General features: G+C 32.8%; 3 protein-coding genes across 3 annotated transcripts; 2 read left to right on the top strand and 1 right to left on the bottom strand.

Moving 5' to 3' along the window:
* Window positions 1-1,058: 1,058 nt before the first annotated feature.
* LOC110634740 (protein root UVB sensitive 6) lies at window positions 1,059-7,104 on the bottom strand. Its single transcript, XM_058135134.1, has 13 exons — window positions 6,458-7,104; window positions 5,510-5,608; window positions 5,211-5,324; window positions 4,051-4,122; window positions 3,865-3,975; window positions 3,639-3,758; window positions 2,908-3,009; window positions 2,733-2,805; window positions 2,498-2,581; window positions 2,335-2,399; window positions 2,127-2,228; window positions 1,864-2,046; window positions 1,059-1,539 (listed from the first exon to the last, which is right to left on the bottom strand). The coding sequence occupies exons 1-13, from the start codon at window positions 6,863-6,865 to the stop codon at window positions 1,477-1,479; spliced, it is 1,596 nt and encodes a 531-aa protein (XP_057991117.1). The 5' UTR covers window positions 6,866-7,104; the 3' UTR covers window positions 1,059-1,476.
* Window positions 7,105-11,286: 4,182 nt separating this feature from the next.
* On the top strand, window positions 11,287-20,263 carry LOC110634731 (CLP protease regulatory subunit CLPX2, mitochondrial). Its single transcript, XM_021783864.2, has 15 exons — window positions 11,287-11,971; window positions 12,121-12,182; window positions 12,558-12,670; window positions 12,815-12,894; window positions 13,338-13,388; window positions 14,530-14,604; window positions 14,700-14,777; window positions 15,838-15,900; window positions 17,414-17,484; window positions 17,567-17,666; window positions 17,807-17,911; window positions 18,205-18,267; window positions 18,385-18,507; window positions 18,861-19,019; window positions 19,937-20,263. The coding sequence occupies exons 1-15, from the start codon at window positions 11,384-11,386 to the stop codon at window positions 20,009-20,011; spliced, it is 1,806 nt and encodes a 601-aa protein (XP_021639556.2). The 5' UTR covers window positions 11,287-11,383; the 3' UTR covers window positions 20,012-20,263.
* Window positions 20,264-23,511: 3,248 nt separating this feature from the next.
* On the top strand, window positions 23,512-27,364 carry LOC110634739 (uncharacterized). The gene is made up of 5 exons (XM_058135106.1): window positions 23,512-23,884; window positions 24,602-24,960; window positions 26,158-26,253; window positions 26,855-26,914; window positions 27,008-27,364. Exons 1-5 carry the CDS (start codon window positions 23,779-23,781, stop codon window positions 27,209-27,211), a joined length of 825 nt encoding a protein of 274 aa, XP_057991089.1. The 5' UTR covers window positions 23,512-23,778; the 3' UTR covers window positions 27,212-27,364.
* Window positions 27,365-27,658: the final 294 nt, after the last annotated feature.

Genomic DNA, 27,658 nt, shown 5'->3' with positions numbered 1-27,658 from the left:
TAATTGCTAATTAGTGAAAACACATTGCCTAGTTCTTATGATTGAGATACCCAAATCATTTTGCTAATAATTAACTAAAACAAAGAGGGGACAACGAGCAAAGGAAATGGTGCATGAGCATTAGGCTTCATTACAAGACCATACATGCTTCAAAATACCTCAACAGAAACTATAATCAAGTGGCCTTTTGAAAATAAGAGAAGGGCTAAGCTGTTATGGCAGATCAGTGGAATAAAATTCACAGCAAAGGAAGGCAGTAAGCAGCAGGAGAAGAAATAGAAGTGATAGAAGCTTTGATGCCCTATGCTATAAAAAGACTATTGGCTATAGAAGCGAATCACTGCGTGCACCAGAGAAGAACATGGATTCACAAGTACAAATATTCGAAGCCATGCGTTTCATTGCTTTTGGATTTCTATGCTCAGTTATTTCACAATTAAACAATTGAACCAAAAATAAAAAAACCAATGGACAAATGAAGGATTTTTTGACATTGAAAGGCATTTCAATGTATTCGACAAAAAAGAACATTGAAAGAAGTTGGATAAAAAAAAATACAAAAGAGTTGAGGCAGACGAGGAAAACAAATAATGGGGACATCACCAAGAATGAAAAGAATGACACCCAGGATAAAAAATAAATAAATAAATAAAATTGTGAATAGGTACCATTACATTAATGCAAGCTCAGGCTGCACCATACAAACAACATCCTACTACAACACAAAACTGCATCTCGCCACCCAATGACAGAGCACAAGGTTGGCTTCCCAACCACCCACCCCCAAAATTTAAAAAAAAAAAAAAAAATTCCTTCTAAAATTTTTTGTAATTTATTTCTAATTAAAGAAATGTAGAATATATAATCTAAGATTGCAAGGCCTCCAATAAAACTCGAATTAATAAATTTAACCTTCTACTGATTTAGTTAACTTTATCATAAGTTGAAAATTTTATAAATCCTTTTTGAAATTATTTATTAATTAATAAAGAAAAATTAGAAAATTAAAAATCATGATAAAGAAAATGAAAAAGTAAAATTTATATTAATAAAGTAAATTAGAAAGTTAAAAGAATTTTTTTTTTATTTCAGTTAAGTAATGATAAATTACAAATCAAGAAATTATTTTATTGTATTTTTTTTTTAAATCTATCACTATTCATAAGCCTTAAAGGAGTTTTAGTTTGGCCATCCAAAGCTAGAGGTCTAGTTCCATGCCTCCATTACTGTTGCCACCTTCGATTGTATGTGAATGGGCAGAGATTGAACAATGTATTTGGGTGCATAACAAAGAGAACTGACCATCAATGAGCCCCTGGTTCCTATGGTGCTATTGGTACTCTATTCGCCTCTTTGTTCTAAATATGTTTTTGAGGGTTGATAGATGGCGTGTCCACAGTATTGAATGCCGTTTGATAACTTGAGGTCAACTCTTGACTATGAGCAAAGAGAAGTTTCGAAGGGTATATTTCGGCTTTAACAAGCTACGACAATCCTGGCTCGGCCGGGATTAAGAAGTGAGTCTGACATCCTCCAACCCTACAAGATAATGTAATATGAAAGTCAATAAGAGCAGTATGATCATATGATCTGATACTTAGAAAATACCTATCATCAGTTCAGTAGTAATGCATCTACGATGGAAGGACTTGCAACCATACAAAACATCTCCTCTTTTTTCCTTTTGCTTTTCTATTTTTCTCTTGCTTTTCTTTTGAAAATGAACCCAATTCAGAATACTGTAAGCATGTAAACATATGACCAATCTTCCTAATTTACTAAGAGGAAATCTAATATATATAATGATGAATGATTTGTTTATATCTATAAGGAAGCAAAACAAGAATAATAATTTCTAATTACCTGTTCTGCAGCTTTACTTTTAAAAGGACCATACAAATTTGAGACCATTTTGCATGAGTCAGCAATATGAGCCTCAAGATCAGTAGCTGAGAGAATATTGTTTGAATGGCCATATGCTTGTTGCTTCCATGACGAAGAATGGCTATTATTTGACAAGTTTATGAAATGCAAAAGCAAGTGAGCCTGTAAAACAAGATAAGACATATCTTACTGAGTGTTCAGCCTGAGGGACGGTAGTAGTAAATAAAGCAGTTATATCTCACATGGAATGCAGCTTTTAGAATGTCGTCTGACTTTGCCTGATCCTTGAGCAGTGCATAAACCTTATCCTTTGATGGATTGTATGTCACTAGATATCTCTCTTTCTGTCATCAGTAAAAAAAAAGACATAAAGAAAAAGAACTAATTCATCCACAGTGAGAGGAAGAGACTTCCCACTTGAAATCTATTTCCTTTTGGAAAGTAGCATACCTCAAAAAGAGGTTCTATTGCAAGATATGCACTAGGGTCTTGAAAGGCATCTTTAAATTTTGGTCCTGGCATCATTAGGAAAACACTTTGAAATGAACTCAAGAACTAGCAGATGACAAAAAGTTATGTTCATGAGAGAGAACCCATGATCTTGTATACATACCTAGAACAATAGGCCTCTCCTTCAGCCATGGAAAGCTGAATATATTTTCCATTGTATTCCCCTCTTGCAATGACGGTACTCGCCCTGCAGATGCATACAAGGCAGAATAACTATTGCTCTATGCTTGCATATTGAACTTGATTTAAAACATCAAGAAAATATACTATCCATCAGAGATGGTTAAACAAAAACATTATATTGATATTGTATGAGCATGTGGAGCAATTCATCTAACCTGTCTTAAGAAAAGAATCCACTGCCACACTGAATCTGGCCCGGTTTAAGGTGTGCAACACTACAGATTTAACCTAGCAATAAAAATCAAGGCAGTCAGCATAATCAAATCACCTTCCACCCACAAAGACAGGTGGAAATATCCAAAGGCTATTAGTATTTCAACAGTCTCTAACCTCTCGGTAAGAACTGAAGACATAGCCACATGAAAGGAGGGCAAATGTAGTAACCACGCTAGGATTTCTTTTTGCAATCATTATGCTAAGACCAGTTCCAAGCTTCACAAGACATGAGATGATGTCCATCAAAAACAGTTGAAATTACTATGCAGCAAAACTGTAAGTAATTCAAACTAAATTATTAATCAATACTCATTACACATGAAACAAGCACATTTCAACTTTAAATTGACATTGTATAATTATCAGCAAACCAATAAATAGCACAATGATGCACGTGAAACCATTGATACGCAATGTCATCGTAACAAACCATAAGCTCATATCTTGCCCTTGAAGTCCACACTGAAAGGGCCAACCATGTTAACAGCACCACTCTCTTAATTAACATCGTTCCTCAAATGCACATATATGCTAATTCAAAAAATTAAAGAAAAAGTTCAGACCAGTTATTCTAAAGTTTTTTAAGCAATCCCTGCATTAAAGAAACTGATTTCATAATATAAACACTAAATCAGGTATCCAGTCCGCTATCCAGATATGTATCATAGAAAAATGAGCTTCTGAAATTTTTAAGGAGGGAGGAGGCTACTAGGATTTGAACTCCTGACCTCTACATTATAAGCCAGGTATACGCATATGTTTCAAAAATTGTTTTATTAATAACCATATCCATAATCCTGTTACATAGATAACCTGAACATCGCAAATTAGGGTGATAAGCATACCAAATCTGCAAGATTGCCAACACATTCTCCCTTAGCAGTGACGTCCCCAGTGTTTTCTCCTTTAGCAAAGGCTTTGTAAATTGGTGTCCGAGTTGATGTAGATGTTACAGCTGCAACGTTCTAAAATTAAGCAACAAAGAATATAAGGCTGCAGAACTGGCTCAAACATGCATATAATTGCAATAAAAGTATTTATAAAAACAAATAAATGAGTAAATGAATAAACCTTTGCCACATTGGCAGCACAAGCCAAAGGAAGAAAAAGGTGTGGGACAGCTGCAGTTGCTAGCTCCACCCCAGCACCCAATTCCAAGAGAAGATCACCTGTAAATCGCAGCTGCAATGCATTGGTAGTCACGAATGTCAAGCAAGGACTGAAAGCCCAATAGGCCAAACATGATACTAAATGTACCTGCTTCAGATCACAATCAAATTTCTTTCCTTGACGTGCAAAAAGCATTTTTCCAACACGACCAGCACCATCCTGCAAAAAAAGATGTCATTTTTCTGGTTTTCAGTTTGTTTAGATGGGGTGCGATAAGGGATAGGAAAGGAAAATCAGAAGAGATGAGAGAAATCTATTATTTGTATTTTTACAATTATAATGAAAGGAAAGTATAACAAGGAATTAATTACACCTAGAACCACATTTTGTTTCACTTCAAATTTGAGGGGATAACCAGTATCCCTTTTTCATGATTATAAGAAATTTTTAATACGACTATTTTATCCAAGGTATTCCAAACTATCCATTGTGACAACAATAAAACCCTGCCACTGCTGCTTTTTGCTTGCATCTACATTCCATTATTCCTTTTTGAAGCAAGTCTGCATCGTTGGCCAGCAGCCATACACCCAACCAAGGGAAAAAACTTTTTTTTCTCTTTTTCTATTTTATTTGCATGTAATATATATATATATATATATATATATATATATATATATATATAGTTTTTTCATTATCTTTTTCGTAATTTAGGCTATTATTTGCATTAATGGGTCTCAATCAAAGTTATTTGAACAAACCTTCTCTTTTATTGTCAGAGAACCCTAACCTGTCGTGTTGCCTTTCATATGATGGTAGATAGTTTAAGGTAAGGTCGTAGGTATTACTTTTACACCTTATTTTTGGATGAGGATTTAATGGTAAATAGTTATTATCTTTCCTTTACTTTCCTTTATCATTAACCAACCAAATAAGAGAAATTTAAAATTCTCTGATTCTCTGTGGTATAAAGGCTATCATTTTCTTTCTAATACAACTAAAACTACCAAACATAGTGCTTAAGTCTGACGTTCATCACTAAAATCTACAGTGTAATCATCAGACATTAAAATATGAGTAAACTGCAAGAAATCTGAGCACTGAGGCATTTCTTTTTCAATACCTATAAGTTAAGACTGGAAACATCACACAACTGCATAAAAGTTGTAAAGTATATAAAATCATGTGAAACCCTTTATGTTATAAAATTTAGATCCAATAGAAATAAAAATAAATATAATTGCAAAAATCACATCAACCTGCTCTCAAAATTAAAAAAAAAAAGTGAAAACACCCTCGATTCTTACCTTAAGAATCCAATTGACAGCAACAGCACCAGAAATAGCTTGGCTTTTAGAGACTCCAACAGAACTCAAAAGGGCTTTTGTTGTGAAAACACCCATCGCTCCACCAAAGAAATGCTGCAATAAAATGTTAATAGCTATTAGCCAATATGTAATTCAAGCACCATAAAGTAATCAACAAGTACAGGAAGGAATCAAATCCAACATAATCCACAATCAAATATTTGGAACATGAGTTTGTTGTTCTAGTTCATTAAGTCCTCCAAAACCAGCAATATCATTCATTCAAATGAAGAGAATACCTTCAAAGCTCTCCAAGTCATGTATGGAACATATGATGGAGTAACGCTATGAGGAAAACCTTCAGGCACTACATAGGTTCTTATGAAAGATATCATTTCCTGCACCACAATACATAAAATACACTCAGTTCACCTCACAGGGTTAAATTGGTCAAAATTCTCAATGCCTATAAGCAATGCGAAAAACATCCCAGACGCAATGGATAGAAATCCTACGCCAAGCAATACACCATAATCATGCATGTGCATTGCAGATATGTCTCCGCCCTTAAGTGATACTTCCTCCCTAAACATATTAGGATCATTAATAATAAGACAAAGTGTTTGCTGGTTCTTCTGTGTAATCCTGCACGTAATTCATACACTTGTATTTATCTTAACGTCAATTTGTCAATGTTGAATCCCACTGAAACTTGCAAATGATCCCAAAAAAAAATCAACATAATTGAAATCGATATAATCAATTTTAAGAAGAAATATCTAACATGTTTTGAACCCTGAAAAACAGGAATCTAATTCAATTGGAGTTCATATCACTGAAGCAGACAATTAAAAATGAAAGAATTCAATACTTGCATACAGTTCCAACTCGAATCAGTTTTGGTTGAATAAGAAATATTTGATTTAAAAATCTATTTTCTTCCTCGTCTGAATAGAAAAAATCTTAAAAGTACTTTTAATTTCATTTTCCTCCAATTCCTAACAACGTGTTTGGTGAATTGAAAAAGTGAGGGCTATAAAGTACCATGCTACTTCAAAAACCCATCCCCTACCTTCAAAAAATTCCTCCAAACAAGCTGTTAAAAACAATAAAATCCGTAACTAAAATTCAAGATTCAAAATGTGCATCACACGTTAAGAAAAAGTGCCATAAACAAAGCAAAACAAAAAATAAAATGAAATAATAAAATAATAATAAATTTGAAAATAGTGGCTATATTCAATGACCTCAACAGGAGCTTGTGGTGTATGCAAGCTGACGGCACGAATCGAATTCTTCTTATAACATCCAAAACCATCGTTTTCCGCAACGTACTTCCATCTCCGGCCATCAATTTCCTCACAACAGATCAACCTCGAGCTGGAATCAATAAACTCGTCTTCCATAAGCCCTAATCTTCCACCATTATCAATCAAAGAAACAGACTGCGGCGGAGAAACAAACGAATAAGAAGGTGAAGTAGAGGGAGGATGAGACATTACAGGAGAAGGAGAAGACGGAGCCGGAGCAGAAGCCAAGTTGGCGCTAATACGCAGGGTTTCGCGAACAAGGAGACGTGCCTCCTGTGACGACGGCGTGGAGGTAAGAGTTTGAGCCTTGGGATTGGGCGATTGGTTGATTTTGATGGGAGGCATGGTTAAGAGAGAAGTGAGAATGTGTGGTTTAATTTAATCTTATGAGTGAAGAGATTTGAGGTAGTGATGGTTTTATAGAGGAAATGAAGAGCTTGGGGATTAACGAAGAAAGCATTGTTTGTAGCTGCTGTGAGGAAATAAAGAGGCAGGTGGCCTACAACGACAAACGGAGCAACTGAGAGAGAGAGAGAGAGAGAGAGAGAGAGAGAGATTCACTTGCAGGAATCAAGGCTTGAAAAAAGAGAGTAGAGAAAGTTGGAATCTGCTAAGGTGTGTTTGGCTTTCTAAAGTTGTGGTAGGGTCGCGTCGGGTCCTTTTCTTTCCTTTTTTTTTTTTTTTTTCCTTTTTTACTCATATTTTTCTTTTTATTAACGATTTTTTAAAAAATAATATTTGAAAAATGGTAAAATGTTATTAATATAATTTATTAATATAAGACGGAATGTAATATGCATTCATTTATTCAAGTTTCGTTAAGCTCGCATGGGCGGTGTTATGGATTGATTTCAAATTAAATAAAAAATAAATAAAGTTTATTATTCAAAATTAAATTATTATTTTATATATGGTTGATTAATGATTATTTTATAATTTTTTTATTGATTAATAAAACTAAATATTTGTCTAGGCTTTATTACATAGTCGAGGAGGAAAGCTAAAAATACTGAAAATGACATTTTCAAGTGTAGTATTTTTTGGAGACGCTTGGCTTTGAATGCATATAAAAGAGATCGATCATGTAAACTAGATTTAGTAAATTAAAATATATAATTAAAAATTGTTTAATGAAAAAATTCATTGAATACTTTAATTTATTAAAATTTACTTCATTATTTGTCTTAATTTTTTTTTAACCAAATTATAACTCTTTCTAGAAAATTATTTTTTTTAAATAATTAATACATGCTTAATATTATATTTTCATATAATAATAATAATAAATTAATTAAAAAAGACAGTACATGTGAAATTTTTAAATAACTAAGCGTTGTTTTATTCATATTTTTGTTAGTATAATTAGTTTTAATTAATATTTAAATTTTAATAATTTTTATAATAATTTTAACGTTACTAAATTAAATTGCATAAAATGATGATATCTTAATTAAAGAAAGATAATTTTATCCTGAGTTTTTTTTGCTAATATCCAAAACTCTAAATAAACTCATTTTTAATTTTTTATCTAATTAACACACAACTTCCTATTTTATTATAAAAAAATGTAACGTTTTATACTCTTTTATTAATTATTTTAAATTTTATTTTTATTATTTATATATATATATATTAATATATTATAAATTATCTTAGAATAATGACTAATTAATATAATATTAATAGAATAACTATTAAATAATTTAAACTTGTCACATGTTAAATTTTACCACGTATTAATCACGTTGACTATATTACAAAAGAAAATATTACGTGTTATATTCTGTCACGTAATAATCACGCAGTCATAAAATATTACGTGGTAAACTCTTAAAATACTTTCCTATTATATATATATATATATATATATATATATATATATATATAATAACAATCCCATTGGCATTTGAAAAAAAAACTAGTAAATGCAATCTTTGATGCAAAGTCCAGCAACAACCCTATTGAAATACAAAATAAAAGAAAAACTAATAAATACAACCCAAAAATAAGAAAAACAGAGGGAGGGATGACGGGCACTCGTGTCGGCCAGAGGTGGGAGGGTTGGCTGTAAAGAAATAAGAACTGATTATCTAGTGAAGAAGGATTTGGGGATTGAAGAGCGAGATTGGCTGTCATGGATAGTGTTCTAGGTTTGTGTTCTTGAAGTTAATAGATTTTGTGTTTTTGTAGGTGCTTGAGTTTTATGAGATTTTATTTTTTCATTTTATTAATTTTTATTATTAAAATTGTGATTTTGTATTTAATAAAATCTGAAATTTTTTTCTTTAGTTCATTATTTGTGTTATTGATTTTTTAGATTTATTTTTATTTATTACTTTTATTTTAATTAATTATTTAAAATATAAAATAATAATTATTATTAAAAATAAAACAATATATTATTTCATCTTTTTATTAAAAATTATGTTAATTTAAATTTAAATAAAAACATGTGAATTAATTTAAGCAAAAACTTAAAATTATTTTATTTGACCTTATTCAATAATAAATTTTATGATAGCCTTAAACAGTAAAAATATTATTTTTTTTATTTACATTACTTAATATTTATAAATTTAAATGTAATTTATAAAAAATTATCAGAGTCAATAAAATAATATTATTATTTTTATATTAAATTTAATAATTATTTTTATTAAATATTTTTATTTTAAATTATTATATAAATAATTAATATTTAATAATTAATTATTAATAAAATAATTATTAACTATTAAAATAGTTAATAATTATTAAAATAATTAATATTATTTTTATGTATATTAAATATAATTTTTTTAACTATTAAATTTAATAAAAATCAAATCGACTGGTAATCGTGAAACTTTAGAATTCGATTCTGACCATCAAAAATTAACACCTAGTAATTTTAAATTAAAATTAATCCAATCATCACTCTTAAAATAACTCGATATTTATTGAATTCGAATAAAAAACTCTAAAAAAGGTTCAGACCTTGATTTTTTTTTTTCCATATTTTAATTTTCATGGGATTGTGACATAATACATAGTATCATTAGGATTGTGCATCACATGCTTCTGTTGCCACATGCATTGAACCTGTAGCACCCATTGACACTCACGTTTATCATTTTCCCTTTTTTTTTTTTTTTTCCCCTTTTATCTTGCATGCCGAAACCAAAAAAAAAAAAAAAAAAAACAGCTGATCAGAGTAGATTGAAATCGAGCTAGATCGCTCAAACCGAATAGAGTTAAACCGAGTAGAAGATTATCCGAGCTAGCTTGAACCGGACATCAAACAAGAAAACGAAGCAATCCGAACAAAACCAAGCAACCGAGCAATAGTAACGAAAAACAAATAACAAGCTGGATTTATTATACTATTTTAAGAGAAAATTTTTAGAGGTAAAATATCGATTTTTAAAATATTATACTGAAAGATTTTTTGTAAAAGATATAAAATTTTTTAAATTTTCAAAATGATGAAAAGATTTTATGCTACGCCTTTCATTATTTTTTTCTTACTTAAAAAATAAAATAAAATTCCTGCATTTCAGCAAAACACACTGGGATGTGTCTCACGAGATTTTAGGATTGGAAGAGTCAAATTAATAATTCATTAAATTATATTGGCAACTGTTCAATCAATTCCCATTCAAACCGGACGACAACATTTAAAAGCCGCTCCTTTTTTGGTAGCGGTTTGTAGTTAACGGTTCTCTACTTAAAGTGGCCAACTTCCAAAAATGGAGACTATACTAAAGGCAATGTTTGGATCAATATTTTTAAATTTGGTAAAATACATTAAATTTTTTTGACATAAAATTTGATAATTTTTTAATAAAAATAATAAGATGAGTATAAAAAAAAATATAAATATAAGTAATTAAAATATTATGTTTAGAAATAATTTGAATAAAATATAATAACTGGTAGTAATTGGTATTTTTTTTTAATTTTAAATAATAAATAAAATTTTGAAATATTATCTTTTTTAATTCACCAAAGAAAAAAATAGTGAATCAATAACTCTTAACTCAGTGATATTTAAATCATTTAAAAAGTTATGAATTCTTGAATTTAAGTTTCATTTGGAATCAATTACTAATGCTATCTTTTATTAATATCAGTTTTTATTATTGACTTAAATATTGGAAGGATTACATATATCAACTCATACTTTATCTCTTGTATTACTGATATAAATCCATAGAAAAAAAAATTCAAAAATAAAATCAATTATATTTAAAAATTTACATAAAATTTTAACCCTCAATTAAAGAAAATATGTAAAAATTTAGAGATTTTACCCTTAAATTCATTGTATTAGCTTTAAGCATATATTGCTTCTACTTATTCAATTTAATTATATTTATTTGAATAGGTATTTTTTTATTTAATTTTTTTTACAAAATTTATTCAATTACATAAAAGTTTCATATATAAAATAAATTTTAAATGAGTGTCAAATCCATTTGTATCGTGCAATTCATTTCTAAAAATTGAGTATTATCAATTTTTAGATTTTTCTTATTTTTATTAAAGCATTATCAAAAAATTGAGTATTTGATTATCACTTATTATAAACTATAATTAATGGCACTAATTATAGTTTTTAATAAAAAACTTTTTGATATTAAAAATATATTTTTAATTAATGAATTTTAATTACTAGAGTTAAATTAAAAGATATTGTAATAATTTAAGCCCATGGGCTTCAAATGGGCCGACGTTGGAAACACCGGGCCCATTTATTTAATTCCGCTGCTTCCGCTTTCATTTCTTCTGTTGCTCCACTTCACTCACCTTTCACCGCTCAACGGTTTCCGATTCGCGGAAACGACACCACTCGCCGCAGCGAGAAGACGGAAACCAGAAAACATGCTTTCACTTATCAAACGCACCAAGCCCGTGCTGATCACGGCCACAACCAAACACTTCACTGCCATAATTTTCACTCCCTCCATCCTCACCTCCCGGAAACCTCCCTTTTCGTCACTCCCGAGAAAAACCGTGAATGTCGGGGTTGGTTTTGTTCGCCACCTAAGTGACGGAACCACCACAGATTACGACCACATTAGGGCTAACGTGAATTGCCCTCGATGCTCCTCTCAAATGCCGGTACTGTTCTCGAACCGGCCGCTGTCTATCACCGGCAGAGAAACTGGCATTTATCAAGCGGTCAATTTTTGCCCTAATTGCAAAACGGCATTCTATTTCAGGCCGTTTAAGTTGGAGCCATTGCAGGGTAGCTTCATTGAGCTTGGTAGGGTTAAGGGGTTTGACAATAGTAGTAGTGGTAATAGTAGTTGTAAGGATACCAAAAGCATTGTTGAGAAAGATTGTGATAGAAGTGAAAAGGTGGAGGAGGTTTCTGATGATATGAGGTTGGAGAAAGAATTGCCAACGCCTAAGGAGATTTGTAAAGGGCTAGATGATTTTGTGATTGGGCAGGATAAAGCAAAAAAGGTTTGTTTTGGTTTTTATTTTTATTTTTCCTTACTATTGTTTCATTTTGCTATCGAGTTATTGGCAGTTTTGGTATTGACAATTGAATTAAGGGCAAATTTGATAGCATGTATTTATTGAAATTAAGAGAAAAAAGGTCTGTTGATCAGGTGCTTTCTGTGGCAGTCTACAACCACTACAAAAGGATCTATCATGCTTCCAGGCAGAAAGAGTAAGTCTTTTGTAGTCTTCCCAATGAAGGGGTTTAGGGGCTTTGTTTGTTGTTGCATTTCATAGAAGCACGCCATTGAATACTTGGCTAGAACCTGGAAAGCATTTAAAGAATGATGATCCAGGTATACCCAAAAGCAGGCTTTTAGTAATAGAAATACTACCTTTAGCCATAACATTTGAGGCAATGCTTTTGGCTGGAATCTCCGCAACTGCAGTCTCAAGTTTTGTTTGATAAATTGTTAATACTAATATCATCAGTCTGATTAAAGTTGTACAAAAGCTTATCAAGCGATAGATATTATGTTTTGGTGAATGGTGATTCTTAAAATTAGGTGCTTGTCTAGTTGATGCTGCTTTTCATGTAACTTGACAGATCTGGTACTAGGTCAGGAGTGCACTTGGGTTTTAATGATATTCAAAATGATGACAATGAGTTTGTCGAGTTAGACAAGAGCAATGTATTATTGATGGGCCCTACTGGCTCAGGTATGTTGAATGTTTTTATTCCTTATATGATTTGGTTATTGCATTCAGTGTGAACGATTTTTTTTTTTTAATCATGATGGAAGTGTGGATGTGCCACTTGCAAGGATTTCTGTCTGATTAATTTTACCTTGACCATAAGGATAGGGAAGACTTTACTTGCAAAATCACTGGCTCGCATTGTGAATGTACCGTTTGTAATTGCTGATGCGACAACACTAACACAGGCAAGTTCATTTCTTCAAATGGTTTTATACCTTCAAAATTTGATTTCAAGGTCATTTATTGCTGCTGTTTGTTCAAATGCCATTATTTAAAGGACTGCTATTAGTTCATGATTGTATTCTAATTACAATAGTTCTGTTCAGAACATCCCTATCTCATCTCTGCCCCTGGTCATACCCCATCCAGTGCTGATGTTTGTAAGAAACTAAGAATTTGGGAATCCTAATTGAAGTTGAAGATTTCAATAATTCATCTTTTAAAAATGAACATTGGTCAAAGTTTATTTTCCTTTTTATATTTTGGATTTATGTTTATCATCGTTTTCATCATGTGGATCAATGATATTTTTTATCTTAAAAGGATGTTGATGTGGTTCCTAAGAGCACTATCTATTCATTTAGATAAACTTCACTGATGCACCTCTTCTTTCTCTCTCTTCCTCCAGGCAGGTTATGTTGGGGAAGATGTGGAGTCAATTTTGTACAAGCTGCTTGCGGTATTTATATTTTTTCTTTTGTGTAATTTTGTGTAACTTAACTTCAATTTTCTTAATCTTTACAAAGAGATACATCTGTTGTTTATACTTTGACGGTTTTTTGCTAACTGTGAACATATTGTCTTGTCCAATCTCCTATTTCTTACCCAACTCTCTTATCCAACAGATGAAGGCTGGGAGTTAGCCTGATCCTTTTTATTCTTTATTTCCCTGCTCTTTTGATTATTTTCTTTCTAGTTTTTCTTTTCATTTAAATTTGAGTTGTCAATATTTGAGAAAATAACTTGAAAAATATCGAAGATAAAGATGTGATATTGACATGTGAATGATTTGACTGTTTATGCATTGAATGTTCTCTTAATTATTTCATTGGGCTGCTGACATCAAAATGTGCTAACATACAAACACCTTTTAAGGATCTAGGCTTCAACTTTGGTAGTCCTAAACCTTGGTATAGTTCTCTTCTGCTTACTATCTATATCATTTGCCGTATTATCTATTGCACCATCAAGGTGGTCCACTTCAATGAAGTGTCTTGATTTCAGACCCTGGCAGCAGTGATATTATCTTCTTCTTTTAAAAGAAAAAAAAAAGAAAGAAAAAGAAAAACAGGTTCTTATCTTTCATTTGTAGACGTAACCTAGTGTCAATCTAGCTCTTTCAACAATAGGAGTATCCTGCAAATCATAGACATTGAATTATTGGTGGATTAAAATGATAGCAAGCGACTCCTTTTATTGATAAAATCAACTGGTAGGAAACCCATGATATTGATATATGATTTTTAAATGTGATATTGTGGGTAAAGTATAGTGTTAAGTACAAATCATTGTTGTAAATGTAATGAAACTTGCCCATTTTTACATTTAAAATTGTAGAGTCGTTATTGAAATTTGAATCAATTGTACGTAGTTTGTTACTTACTTTAGTTCATCTTCAAAGATGCATATCTTAATGTGTTTTTGAGCAACATAATCAAAGCGTTGTTTGCTAAGGGAATCATTTGAACTGATCATTTTTTTTTTTATATTTATCTTTTGTTGACTTGAAACATGTATCCACAACATTCTGCTACATCTTTGAACTTGTCTTCTGTCTTGTGTAACATACTTTGTGTATCTATTTTTTTTTGGCCTATTAGGCATCTGAATTCAACGTGGAAGCAGCACAGAAAGGGATTGTTTACATTGATGAAGTCGACAAAATAACTAAAAAGGTCTTGGGACTTGTTAGCATGGATTGTGTCTTTATTGTGGGATGCCTGATTTGTAATAATTGCTTTGATTTTTTTTTTATTAATTTTTTTTTCAGGCAGAGAGTTCCAATATTGGCAGAGATGTATCTGGAGAGGGTGTTCAACAGGCATTACTAAAAATGCTGGAAGGAACAGTGAGTAAACTGGATAAAAATTTGTCCTGTCAGTTAAGAATGCTGTTTGTTGTTTACTACGTTTTACTATGCACCTTTTAGCATACTGTTTGTCGTGCATCAGCTGGTTTCCTTTAATTGGTTTTTCCTTGGTATTTCATAGAACAAATAAATTTGGGAAGAAGTGTCTTCTTTTTTTTTTCTCCTCTTCTCTCTCTCTTCTCTCTCTTTCTCTCTTTTAATTTGTAATTAATCCCCTTTGTTTTATTTATGAGACTCATTGTTATAGGAATCATTCTCCTTCAAGAGTATAATTTTGTGTTCTAGAGCTTTGAGCAATAGTATTTCGAATTTTAATCTACATGCTTTCTTGAAGTTACTTCACCTTGGAGTGCTTTAAAATCTAGGAATTGTGAAGATATTTGTGGTCTTACCAATGTGATGGTATGGTGGTAATGTGGATCAATTGGCTAGCAGGTGTAAATAAGCTCCTAAATTTTACATTAGTGAATAGGCTGCTGTCATTGATTAAGTTTGCTATGAGTTCTTATTTATATTTGTTTGTGTTTGCTTCATTTGAAGAATCTAAAAATTCACTATGTTGAAAAATTGGTTGTTTGTTTAATGACTTTTAAATGTTGTTCCTTTTGAACTGATTGCTAACTTCATTCCAAAGATAATATTTTTGGTTTATTGAGGTAATGATCACCTCGTCATTTTTGTGAATTTGCTCAGATCACTTGGGCTTTGTTAGTCAGCTCTTTTTTTTTTTTTGTCTGATTGACAATTAGATTTCTACAGTATGCCAGGATTGGAATTTTGAATATTAGAATTATTATTAAAAATTTGTGGGTGATTTTATTTTGTAGTTTCTGCAATATCTATCATTTTGTATGGTGATACTCTTGCGCATAATCTGTCATTTTGTGTTAAAAAAAAATTGCAAAGAGAGTGACTTTATGATTAGCTATTTAAGCATATTCATACCTGATGATAGTTAAATGATTTGGATATGTTAGATTTGAAGCATTAAGTATTACTTTCAGATGGGTTTGTATAATTGAATATTTCCCTTTCCCAGATTGTAAATGTTCCTTTTCCTGATAAAGGACCTCGGAAGCATTCTCATGGCGATATAATTCAGGTATGCTGGACCAAAATGTATGTGCACATTTTGTTGAATCTAAAAAACTGCAATGCCCCACTCCTCATGCAGCTTCATAAAATATTCTGCTAGTTCTTCCTGCCAAATGCGCTGATTCCTTGAAATGAATCAAATAAGCCTATTGACTAAAAAAAGTCAAACCTTATTGCATTTTGGCAAATTTATCCAATCCTTTAAATCTTGGTAGAATCGACCAAAATTTCAAAATGCACAAAAATTTATCCAAATTTTTTGAAATTTTGAAAATTTATTACAATTTTATCCATTTTTTTTAACATGTTCTTTTTCTTAGTTTTCTAGTTGATTTAACCTTACCAATATCATCAACTACTTTGAAATTTCATTTTGATATCCATAGTGCATCAAAATTCTTAGTCATTTGACAAATTTGACAGTTTTAGTCACACACTTTCTTTTCTCATCATCACCAAATCTCATCACTATTTGATACTCAATAGTTATCAAAATGGAATCATGAAAGAGTTAGTAAATGTGGTAATGTTGGATTTTCAGTGGTAGCTATAAACAAGTCTAAAAATGGAGTCCAAAATTCTATTAGCAAAAATTGGATAAATTTTAACAACTTTAAGAAATTTGGCCGATTTTGCTAAGATTAAAGGATTGGATAAAATTGTCAAAACGCATTAAGTTTGGTGTTTTTTGTCAATAGGCCATCAAATAATCAAATAATCTATAGGAAAGTTTTAAAGTTACATATTGTTTCTTTAATTTTCAGGAATAAAGAGTATATTGAAATTTAAAAAGTAAATTAGCATGGTTGGTTTAGCACATGTTAAAGTTACGTTTTGCCTATGCCTATGCCTATACTGAATTTTAATACAATACCCTTGACTTCAGTTTTTAGTTAGATCCTCTGCCTTTGGTCAATATTTCACTTAGGGAACAATGGCTTCTATACCAGACATATATGCCTTTATCCACTTGGCTTGTGTGTAGTGTGTATTGTTCTGTGATTATAGTTAGGTTCCAGAAATGAAGTGTTGGTTCTTAACATACTTGTCTTCGTTCTTGACTAACAAGTAAAGGGTTGGAAATGGAAATGATTGCCTTTTCTTTTTCCCTTTTTCCAAACAGAAATAATATGTAAAGAAAAGATATTGGTAGTGACACTGTTGTTCCTACCAAGATGCAAGGTTGAATTTTGTGCCAGCGGTTGCTTCACAAAAAGAGACCAATAAACTAGATTTCATTTATATTGTGAGCTTTTCTTTATCTAAAAGTGTGGGAATGGGAAACAACTCTCCCTTTCTTCCTATCTCAAGGACTAAAAGGGCTGTGAGTGTTCCTCTGTCTCTTATTTATTAATGCCTGAGGCTGTTGGGAACGTTTTCTTAATGCCTTTTTGTGAACAACAATGCCTTAAGAATAAAAAAATTATTCCTTTTAAATTGTGTTCGTTCTTTTTTTTTTTTTTTTGGCAAATTGGTGTTTCTATCTTGTTCATCTTATAACTTTGATCTGATGGCTACAGATAGACACAAAAGACATCCTTTTCATATGTGGTGGAGCATTTGTTGATTTGGAGAAAACCATTTCAGAAAGGTAATTCCTTAGAAGTTGTTTTCATAGAATTTGCTTGGTGAAGATAGTTAGGTTTAAATGTTCAAGTTCGCTCTTTTCCCAGACGACAAGATGCTTCTATAGGCTTTGGAGCACCAGTTCGTGCAAACATGAGAACTGGTGGAATGACTGATTCTGTGGTGACATCATCATTATTGGAATCTGTGAGAACTAACCAACTACATCTAGTGATTTTTTTTTCCTTGAGTCAATATAACTGAGTTATTCAGATAGTTAAATATAGTTGATATATATTCCCCATTCCATCTAGTCGATAGCTAAACGTTTTTGTATGGAATTGCAGGTAGAAAGTGGTGACCTAGTTGCATATGGCCTGATTCCTGAATTTGTTGGACGGTTCCCCATACTAGTGAGCTTGTCGGCGTTGAATGAGGACCAGCTGGTTCAGGTGCATTGACCTCTTTGAAGCCATTTAATTATATACGTTCTTTGAATATTGTGGATATTTTCTGGTGATACCCTAATAATGGATTCCTCGTAAGTTGTGGAGATTAAGTAGCCTTTAAGTAGTCTTTGAAGTTAATTTTTGTTTCCTTTTTCATGTAAAACCATATCATTTGTGCTTTCTTATGTTTTTAGCATGTTGTAGGTAGGGGGGGAAACCTTGCAGTGTGAACAAGTTAATGACTTGTTTTCATTAAGGAAATTGATGGAATATGATACAATTTTTCTGTGCTGTAGGTCCTAATGGAGCCAAAAAATGCTCTTGGTAAACAATACAAAAAGATGTTCAATATGAATAATGTAAGTTTTCATTCCTTTGCAGCCATGGTAACCTTTGTGCCTTCTCCTTTTTTGCCTACTAGTTTATGCTGATGTACAAACCTTATATGTGGTTGCTTGTTCTCTACAATCCTTCAGGTCAAACTAGTTTTCACTAATGATGCATTGAGATTGATTGCAAAGAAAGCAATGGCGAAGAACACTGGTGCCCGAGGTTTGAGAGCTATCTTAGAAAACATTCTCACTGAAGCAATGTATGAGGTTAGCTAATTCTATTTCGCTGTTTAATCATTGACATGCAAGTGATGCTGTTTGCTTTTCACTGTGAAAGAGTTAGTGGACCATTTGTTTCTTGTATAAATGGAGAAATAACTGCTTGTGCCACCTTTTTGTTTTTCTTATAAAGCTGTGGATGGTGGCATTGGCATATTGGTAATTGTTCTGAGTTTGCATAGAGAGATTTAATGAACCTGCTTATTTACCTCTATTCAGAAATAAGTTTTAAAAAGGCAAAAAGAGTACTACTCTTGATGCTAACTCTGATGGTACTTCAAATTTTCAATAAAAGTTTTTTAGTATGCTTAAGAGGCATTTTTGGTTCTCCTAATGCTCAGATTCCAGACAAGAAGACAGGAAACAGTTTTGTTAGCACAGTTTTGGTTGATGAAGAGGCTGTTGGATCAGTTGATGCGCCAGGATGTGGAGCAAAAATTCTTCATGAGGATGTTGCATTGGGGTGTAATCTTCATGAAACAAAGTTGAAAGAATTTATGGTATGCAATAAATGCACCCCTATGCAATATATGCACCCCTCTTTCCCCACTTGAATTATATTGGTTATATTATCATCATCATCATTATTTTTCCATACATTTATATTATAATTTAAGAATGTCATTGTAACAAAAGAGCTGGCTGCCAATTTTACTGCTATGTTAATACAGTTGATGGCCTGTATGTTTGGAAGACTTGAGATTGTAAAGTCATGGGGCCTTCAATGGTGAACAAACATGTGATAGAGGTCTTATTAGTGAATGGAAGAAAACTGTTTATCCAACGGTGCTCTTCCCTTCCGACCCCATGGGTAAGGATCCTAAAAGAGAAATGCAGTTGAATGGAATTACAAATTTGAGATGGATCTTTGGTTAGTGCATCATCAATATGCTCTTCTATGCAATACGGACTTCTCGTAGCATTTAAAATTTAGTCAAATAGCCCCAAGAGTTCTTTTGGTTTGGTTGGGAAGTGGGTACCAAGCTTCAATTATTGCGACTGGGCCTCATATTCCCCTTGCAAATCTCTTACTCCCAGGGAGAATGGCCTACTTTTGACGATTGTTTTTCTTTCCTCATTTTTCTTATGAAAATGTGATAATGGCAGAGAATTAAATGTCCCAGGACGGAAGTGTTATAAGTCAGCAGGGGAAAGAGGGAGAAGGGGAAGAGGGAGGCCTAGGATGACATGGAGGAAAGTAGTATAACAAGATTTGCAAATTTTAGATATTGTTGCAAACCTGATGTTCAACTTAGCTGAATGGCAAAAAAGATTCATATGGTTGACTCCTACTAGTTTGAGATTAAGATTTAGTTATTGTTTCTTATGAAAATGTGCTGTGATGAAACTTGTGATTTGATTTTTGTTCCCCTGGTGTTCTTTTGCAGCGCTAACGTAACTAACATTGGCTTTGCAGGGAAAGGGTGGGGCTGCGCAGGATGAGTTGTTGGAGGGTGAAGTAGAGTTTCAGTCAAGAGCCCTGTCATTGTAACTTATTCCTTAGCATGTATATATTACCTCAAGATGACATTTATAGCTTGCAAGCGTTTGTTCCTTGTGCTCACCATCTGAAAACCGAAGCAAGATTAGATTAAAATGAATGAAGGCATATAACTATGATGGTATCGTAGTGCCTCGCACACTATCTTGTATTCTAAAATCAAGTAAAAGATATATAATTAAAAATCTACTATTTTAAAAGGGTGGAAAATAGTGAAAAGAAGCAGCATCATTTTGTGATCAATTTTTCTGTTCGAAATGGTTGGAAAAGAAATAATCATAAGTAGTTACCGTCACGACATAACCTATGGGCCGGACCAGTATTGGGATCTGGGTTCGCCTAAAGCCTCCGAGGTCCGTAGTAAGCCTAAATATTCCTTAACTCAATTTTAAGGTCCATTTGGGTCCAATTTCAAGAATTCAACTAGACAGAGTTCGGCCATAAAATGGACCTTTCAACAGGGAGTTTTTGACTCACCCGATCTGTAAACATAATATATAATCAATTCGGGAGCTCAGCTCACTCTCCACATACTCATATGTCATAAAAATAAATAGAAGTTCAGCTCCCTTATCCAGTTCAACATACATGCATATAATAATAAGTTTACAGGTTTAACATGGTAATTATATTACAGACCCAAATCAAATGAATATTTCTAACACATGCGGAAATTATAGGAGTTAACAGAATTACACAAACATAAATGAACGACCTGCGAAGAAGAAAAGCAGGTTAACCACAACAAATATCCTCCTGTAGCCTGGAAAAATAATGAACAGGAGTGAGCGTTCAACTCAGAGAGTAAAATATCAATTTTAACCATAATCTCTATAACTATCTAAAGCTAATGCACCCTGTAGAGTGAAATGCAACATCGGCAATATTTTTACATTATAACAGCAAAAAGGTAATTTGGAGCACTCACACACCCGATAATGTTAATCAATACATATATGGAAGCTGATCCCTTATACAATCCTCTTAATCCAAATTGTGCCAGCGAAGAAGTCAAGCTCGGACTTTCGCTTAATAAACTAAATCGGGGTCCTAGCGAAGAATTCAAGCCGTGTCTACCCCGAAGGACCAGGTCCCAGCGAAGATCTCAAGCCATGTCTACCCGTCCTGTCCATAGCCAAAACTACACCACACGCACGCCAACTCACACACACTACTCCAAATTACCACAACAACATCCATGACACTTTAACAGTTGTGAATGCAACATAAAACATGTATAGAGTTTAACTACATAAATATATACATATAAGTGATGCATGGGCATGCTTGAACATATAATAATATCGAAATTACAATTAAAATTAATATTTTACTCACTGATTTAACCGAAGTCACTGTGGCGGCTGGACGGAGGAGGAAGGCTGTCCCGGCTCACCTGACAATTTTATTACAATAATTTAATACAATTGACTCAATACAAACCAAGAAAATATCAAATATGTCCTAAGTCGTACCTAAAATCCGGCAGAGTCTCCCCTATACCTAGACCAACCCAACCTGCAAAAAGGCTTAAAACACACTTCTATATCCATAAATTATATATCCACAACTCAATCACATCACACAGCCCCTCTTGGGCCCATCCAAATAGTCATCAATTACAAACATGTAAAATTACAGTTTAGTCCTCATAATTTAACCCTCTTGCAAAAACTACCCAAATGAGTTCTAAAAATTCTAAAACTTTGCCCTGAAATCCTTAGCAATATTTCTATGCTAATGTAAAAAGAATTATAATTTTCTGAGCTACCATGAATATTTTATGAATTTTCAATCCAATTCAAGCACTAAAAATCACGAAAAAGTAAGGTTCGGGTTTACCTATGCCGATTCCGACTCCGGAAACGTGCTCGGAACGTCTGACAACGATGGGGAACGAAAATCTCGATCCAATTCCAAGGCTTTTTCAGTAGCCGGTCTGTCTGGCCTGAAATTCACAGACCCGGGCAACCGTCGAATTTCCCGAATTGAAGGTACCTACACGAAGCCCACAACACGGGGGTTAGTATATAATTTTTACGGAATTTTATAAGCTCATTTAATACTCGAAAAAACACTACGAAGTTTCGTGGTACCCACCGAAAAACGATGTCGAAAAAATTTGAAATTTATATTGCCGCGAAGCTCTCGACGAGTGGAGCGCTCTGGTTCTCTCAGTTTTCTCGTGGGGTTCACGGTTTGCGAGAAATCTAGCCCAAAAGTCGAAATGGGTTAAAACTTCCCAGACAAAAATTGTACAAACCGCTCGATAGATTTTGGTGTTCTTGGTGTCTATGGAAAGATCTCGAGGTGTAGATGGTGTTTGACACAAGACCCGGCCCAATCGGTGGCCGGATCGATCGGATTTCCGAACGGCGAATGGCGTCGTCGTGGCCTTTTGCGCGTCGTTGTCGCTCGAAGGCCACGCACGGTGGGGAAGGTCAGGCGTACTTGGCGAGGTGGGGAGGGCTGAGTGGCAGCGGCGTGGCGTGGGGAGGAGGGAGGAGAGAGAAAACGGCAGAGAGAGGAAGAGGGACGGGACGCGCGGGGAAGGGAAGAAGAAGAATAAAAGAAAAGGCCGGTCCGATTTGAACGGTCCGATCCGGTTCGGTTCGATTCGACTGGTCTGAGTCAGGATACAAAATTTTAAATTTTTACTCTGCTTTGGGACCGAAAACGAGGCCTAAAAATTCTGAAAAAATTCTAGAAAACTCAGAAAAATTCGTAGACTCCAAATATATTTTTAATTTTACCATGTGTTCTTTAAATTAGTTTTTAAAAATCATCAAAGTTTTATATTTTTGGGAAATCAAACTCGATTTCTAAAATTCGAAAAATTTCAAATAATTTTCTAAAATTTAAATAAAATAAAATATTAATATTACTCACAAAATAATAAATTTAAAAATTTGGAGTGTTACAGTTACTGTGGTAATTTGTTTCACATGTGAGTTCACATAAATTTAATTTCTATGAATTGGGGATGTGATTCACATGTGAGTGATGGTATACACGGAAGCACGTAATAGTTTTCTTTTAACCATTAAATCAAATTAAATCACATTTTTTTAATACATTTTAAGCTCACTAGCAATTGAATTTATATTTAATCATTACTATTTTAATGGTTATTAAATAAAAATATTGGCTTAACAATATTTTTATAAACTAATTGGGTTAATTAATTATTTGAGGACTCAACCAAGAATAAAATAAATTATTTAGGGCAAATTATTAATTAATTATTTGACTTTTGATTTTGCTTTTCTAAAATTAAAATAAAAAGAGATATAAAAATAAAAAAAAGAAGATAAAATTTAATAGAAAATTTTAAAAATAGAAAATTGAAAAATGAAAAAAAAAAGAAACTAGAAAAGAAAAGAAAGAAGATAAAAATGAATTTGTGAAAAAAAACGAAAAAAAAAGGAAAATAAAAATGATCTCGGCCTTTCATTGTAGGTTAATACTTTAGACCGTTGGATGAGCCATTGAGCCTTATAGAGAGACTGGAGCTGAGAAGAGCAGCTTGCTGAAAGCGTTCTCCTTTTTCGACTCACAACTCCACCTTCGTCGCCGGTACCTCCACAAATTCCGGTAAGCTTATTGCGGCTCAAATCGGAAAGTGGGAGAGAGAAAATTGAAGAGAGACAACTTCCCCAGTCGGATCACTACGTTCTTTTCACCTCTGGCCATTGCTAGTCTGCGAAGAAGCTACTGATAGAATTGAAGCAATTTCTCGAAAATTTCTGGTAGAAGAAATGATAAGAACAGGTGGCGTTGCGTTGCGATCCATTATCAGTTACTTTTCTGTCCGAAGACTCACTCCCCATTTCGTTAAACCTCTCTCTACAAATGCTACTTCAGGTTCAGCTATTTATTTATCTGTTGGTGATTCTTTACTTTGCTGCTTGCTATTTTGGAGCTGTTAATTTTAAAACTAATTCTATTGGAAATGGAATTCTTAGACCATAGTGTGGAAATTATTTATAATTAGAGTTGCGTTTCTTATGTTTTGGAACAATTTTTTAAGTAATTGGATTTTGAATCTTGTGCTTGCCTGCTTGGAACTAAAATCAAATATGTGGATGATAGGGGGGTTGCTAGGAGAATTGGTTTTGTTTTGATTATATTGGCTATTTTGGTTAGTGCGTAGAATTTTAGTGTGGGTACTACAAATTCCATTTGCTTTGAAAGCAATTAGAAATACCATCACAATTTGCTGAATTTTTAATTCTGAGTTTTTAGAGAAATGGATTTTCATTTGCAACAATTTTCTTTTATTCCAAACATGGGAATTGTTTAAAACTATGAACTAACGATTCTAATTCTGCAGTTTGACTTGATTCTGTACAAAGTGCTTGTAATTACAATTTCTTTACGTAATGTAATCATTTAGGGAGGACTTGCTTATAAGATTCTCACAAATGACTTATATTATGTTCATATTTGATTATTTATCCTTTTTTAAAGTTGTTTACAATGCTTCATTTTATTTTCCATTTTCTCTTATGTAGCTTAAATCAGGTAGAGTCATCTGTTAATTTGGATTGTTGTGTTTTTATTCTTTGGGCATTTGGATAGGTGATAGAATTGATGATAAAGAAAGTCCTAATTCTTTTGAGTCACGTGATGAGTTTGAGCACCGGATATTTGGTGGCATTTCTGGGAGCAGCTCAGCTACTGACTCCTTTTTCCAAAAGCTTGACAGACTTGCAAACACTCGCAACAGGACTGGTTCCATACGGAATGAAGGAGATAGTTGGGAAGGTGATGGTTTGGAGGGCATAGATGAGAGTTCTGACTCGTTATCCGATAGAATGGATGAGAAGCTGAGGAAATGGGCAGAATATTTTGGATTTGATCCTGAGGAAACAGAACAAGATGGCTATGAGTATAGACCAGATGTTAATTTTCAAATTGATTCAACTTATGACATCAAGGTATGCAGTATAGTGGCCACTGGATCTGTAATTAGAGAATTGCAGTTTGGTTATATTGGTTCCTAGAAGTATTTTGAAAGCTCTGGCCTTTTTATCTGCATGTCACTTTACGTTTGCAATGTTTCTGAACATATATTATGCAGAAATTAATTTGATTTCTGTAGCTTTAATATGAGAAAGAATGAAAACTTGAAGAGCTCTATTAGAGCTTAAAGTAGAGCTCCATTAGGTGCAGAAACTATGTGATGAAAATTTGGAATTTGGAAGTTGTGTTTTGATGAAGTTTTTGGAATTTATTAAAATAATATATGGCACCCACTGTCCATTTAGTTTATTTTCTATCTATAAACTATTTGAAAAATATTGGAGACCTAATGGAATTGGGAGGATCTTTTATGAAAAGAATTAAAAGAAAAGAAGAAAAAAAGGCCTTAAACCATTTGAAGCACAGATTTGAACTGAATGTTAAATCTTCCCTTCTGCCTTCTGCTGCCACTATGTTTTATGACTTATGACGCATACTTCTAATTATGCTAGTCACTCAAATTTTCATTTCATGTTCTTTTTGACAAAATTCCTTGGATAATGGAAGTAATGGATTTGTTGGTGAATCTTTTTGTGGTTGTACAACTGCCATCAATTCTGTAAGTCGTTCCCTCCCCTCCCTCCCACCACCACCACACACACACACACACTTGTGCTCATTTTGCCGATGGAATAATTATGTTAAAATCATTGGCAGGTTGGATTTCATTATTGCCTACTATTTGCATGACTGATTTTTGGGATAAAGGCGTAGTTGAGTTGAGTTGAGTTTATTTGTATGATTGATTTCATGTGCAAATCTATGTGAATTTTTATTAAATTAAATCCAATTTTATCCGCTGATGTTATAGTTTGATGTTAAAAAGCAAATTGTTCATTGCAATTCTAGAGTTGGTCTGAAATCAAGTACTCTTAGCAATTTAACAATGTGAAGTTCTATGACTCAATTTTTTTTTTTTGGGAAAAAATAAAAAAGCTTTTTCTGTCATCTCATTCTGTCTGCATAGAACTTTGACAATTTTCAGCTTGTCCTCTTTCCTTTGGTACGCATCCTTTGCTGCTGGAGGTGTCATTTTGTTGATTTGTACTTACTTTTCATTCCATTTTAATGCTCATACTTATCTCGCCTAAGCATTGTATGGCTTTGTGCAGGATCTTGATCTTAGAAAGCCAGGAGTACGTAAACCTGTCAAAAGGCCAGAGTTTAAAGTAACAACAGAGGAAGTTCTGAGAAAAGCTGACTTCAGGGTGAGCTTATCGTTTATCTTTTTTTCTTTTTTATTTCCATTCTTATGGAACCATGAATGTACAAATAGGATAACTTGATGATGAGTTGGTCGAATCACCTGAAATTCCATGGTGCATTGTTACTGCCAATATATATCAGTACCTGGATTAGTGGTTTTTTTCCCACTGATTATGATTAGTTGTTGGCACATCGGTTGTGGTTGGGGAGTTGGTGTCATTTCCTTGGGTCTGAAGATGATGTGTCTTTCTCATTTGTATCTTTCCTATATTAATATCAATTTGGTCAGGTCATGATATCCTGGTAGAACTACTATTTTTGAAATAATGAGTTAATTGTGGAATCTTTTGTAACAAAACAGTTTTTAGGTTCTACATTTTCCTTTGTGAATTCTGTCATCAACTTTTGGTTAGATGTTGGTTTGATCCCAGCACTGATTGCAATTATGCTTTTACTCGCTCATTGATGGATAACTGCATATTTGTATTTTTTATTTATCATATTTCTGAAAAATGGCTTCTGACATAAATTTAACCTATGGCCATTCCTTAATAATTCTTGAAATTTAGGTGCATGTTTAAGTTTGTGGAATTTTCTGTGCAGAATGTTGAATTCCTTGCAAACTTCATAACAGAGGCTGGAATTATTATTAAGAGGAGCCAGGTAATATTCATTATGGACTGCAAAATTTAAACAGTGTAGTTCATTGAGTCAGTGATGAAAGATGTGACACAATTCTTGTTGTTCATTTTGTAGACTGGCATAAGTGCCAAGGCGCAGAGGAAGGTTGCAAGGGAGATCAAAACAGCTCGAGCTTTTGGTCTAATGCCTTTCACCACAATGGGTACAAAATCATTTGTTTTTGGGAAAACTATGGAGCATCTTGACAGGGACTTTGCATATGCGAGTGTCAATGACCAGGTAGAGGATGATGCAAATGTCGACCCTCAAGAAAATTAGGATGCAACGTGAAATTAACGTTAAGCTCTTCGATCCAATTGTTCTCTTGGTTCGCCCGTTTGTTTGTGGGTGGCCCTGATAAATGTTCTTAAAATTTATAAATTAAATAATTTTTTATTAAAATTTATGCTTTAAATTTAGAAATTTGTGAAATTTTGTGGTCAAAATTTTGAATTTTCATGATTTTGATTTTCTAAAATTAAAATAAGAGATAAAAATAAAAGAAGAGTGAAAATTTAAAATTTAAAATAAATTAAAAATTGAAAAAAATAGAAAAATGAAAAATGGGGAAATAGAAAAGAAAAGAAAGAGGGTACACAGGAATTTTAGTAAAAGATTGGAGAAAAAGGAAGAAAATTGGAAAATGAAAAAGGTAAATTGTTGATAGGTCCTTGTAGTTTGGTAAAATTAATTATTTTAGTCTTTATTTAAAAAAAAATTAAATTA

The sequence above is a fragment of the Hevea brasiliensis genome, chromosome 14 (assembly GCF_030052815.1).
Source record: "Hevea brasiliensis isolate MT/VB/25A 57/8 chromosome 14, ASM3005281v1, whole genome shotgun sequence".
Lineage (NCBI taxonomy): Eukaryota > Viridiplantae > Streptophyta > Magnoliopsida > Malpighiales > Euphorbiaceae > Hevea > Hevea brasiliensis.
Note: the sequence above shows the minus strand (reverse complement) of the source record. Positions and strands in the feature narration are given on the sequence as shown.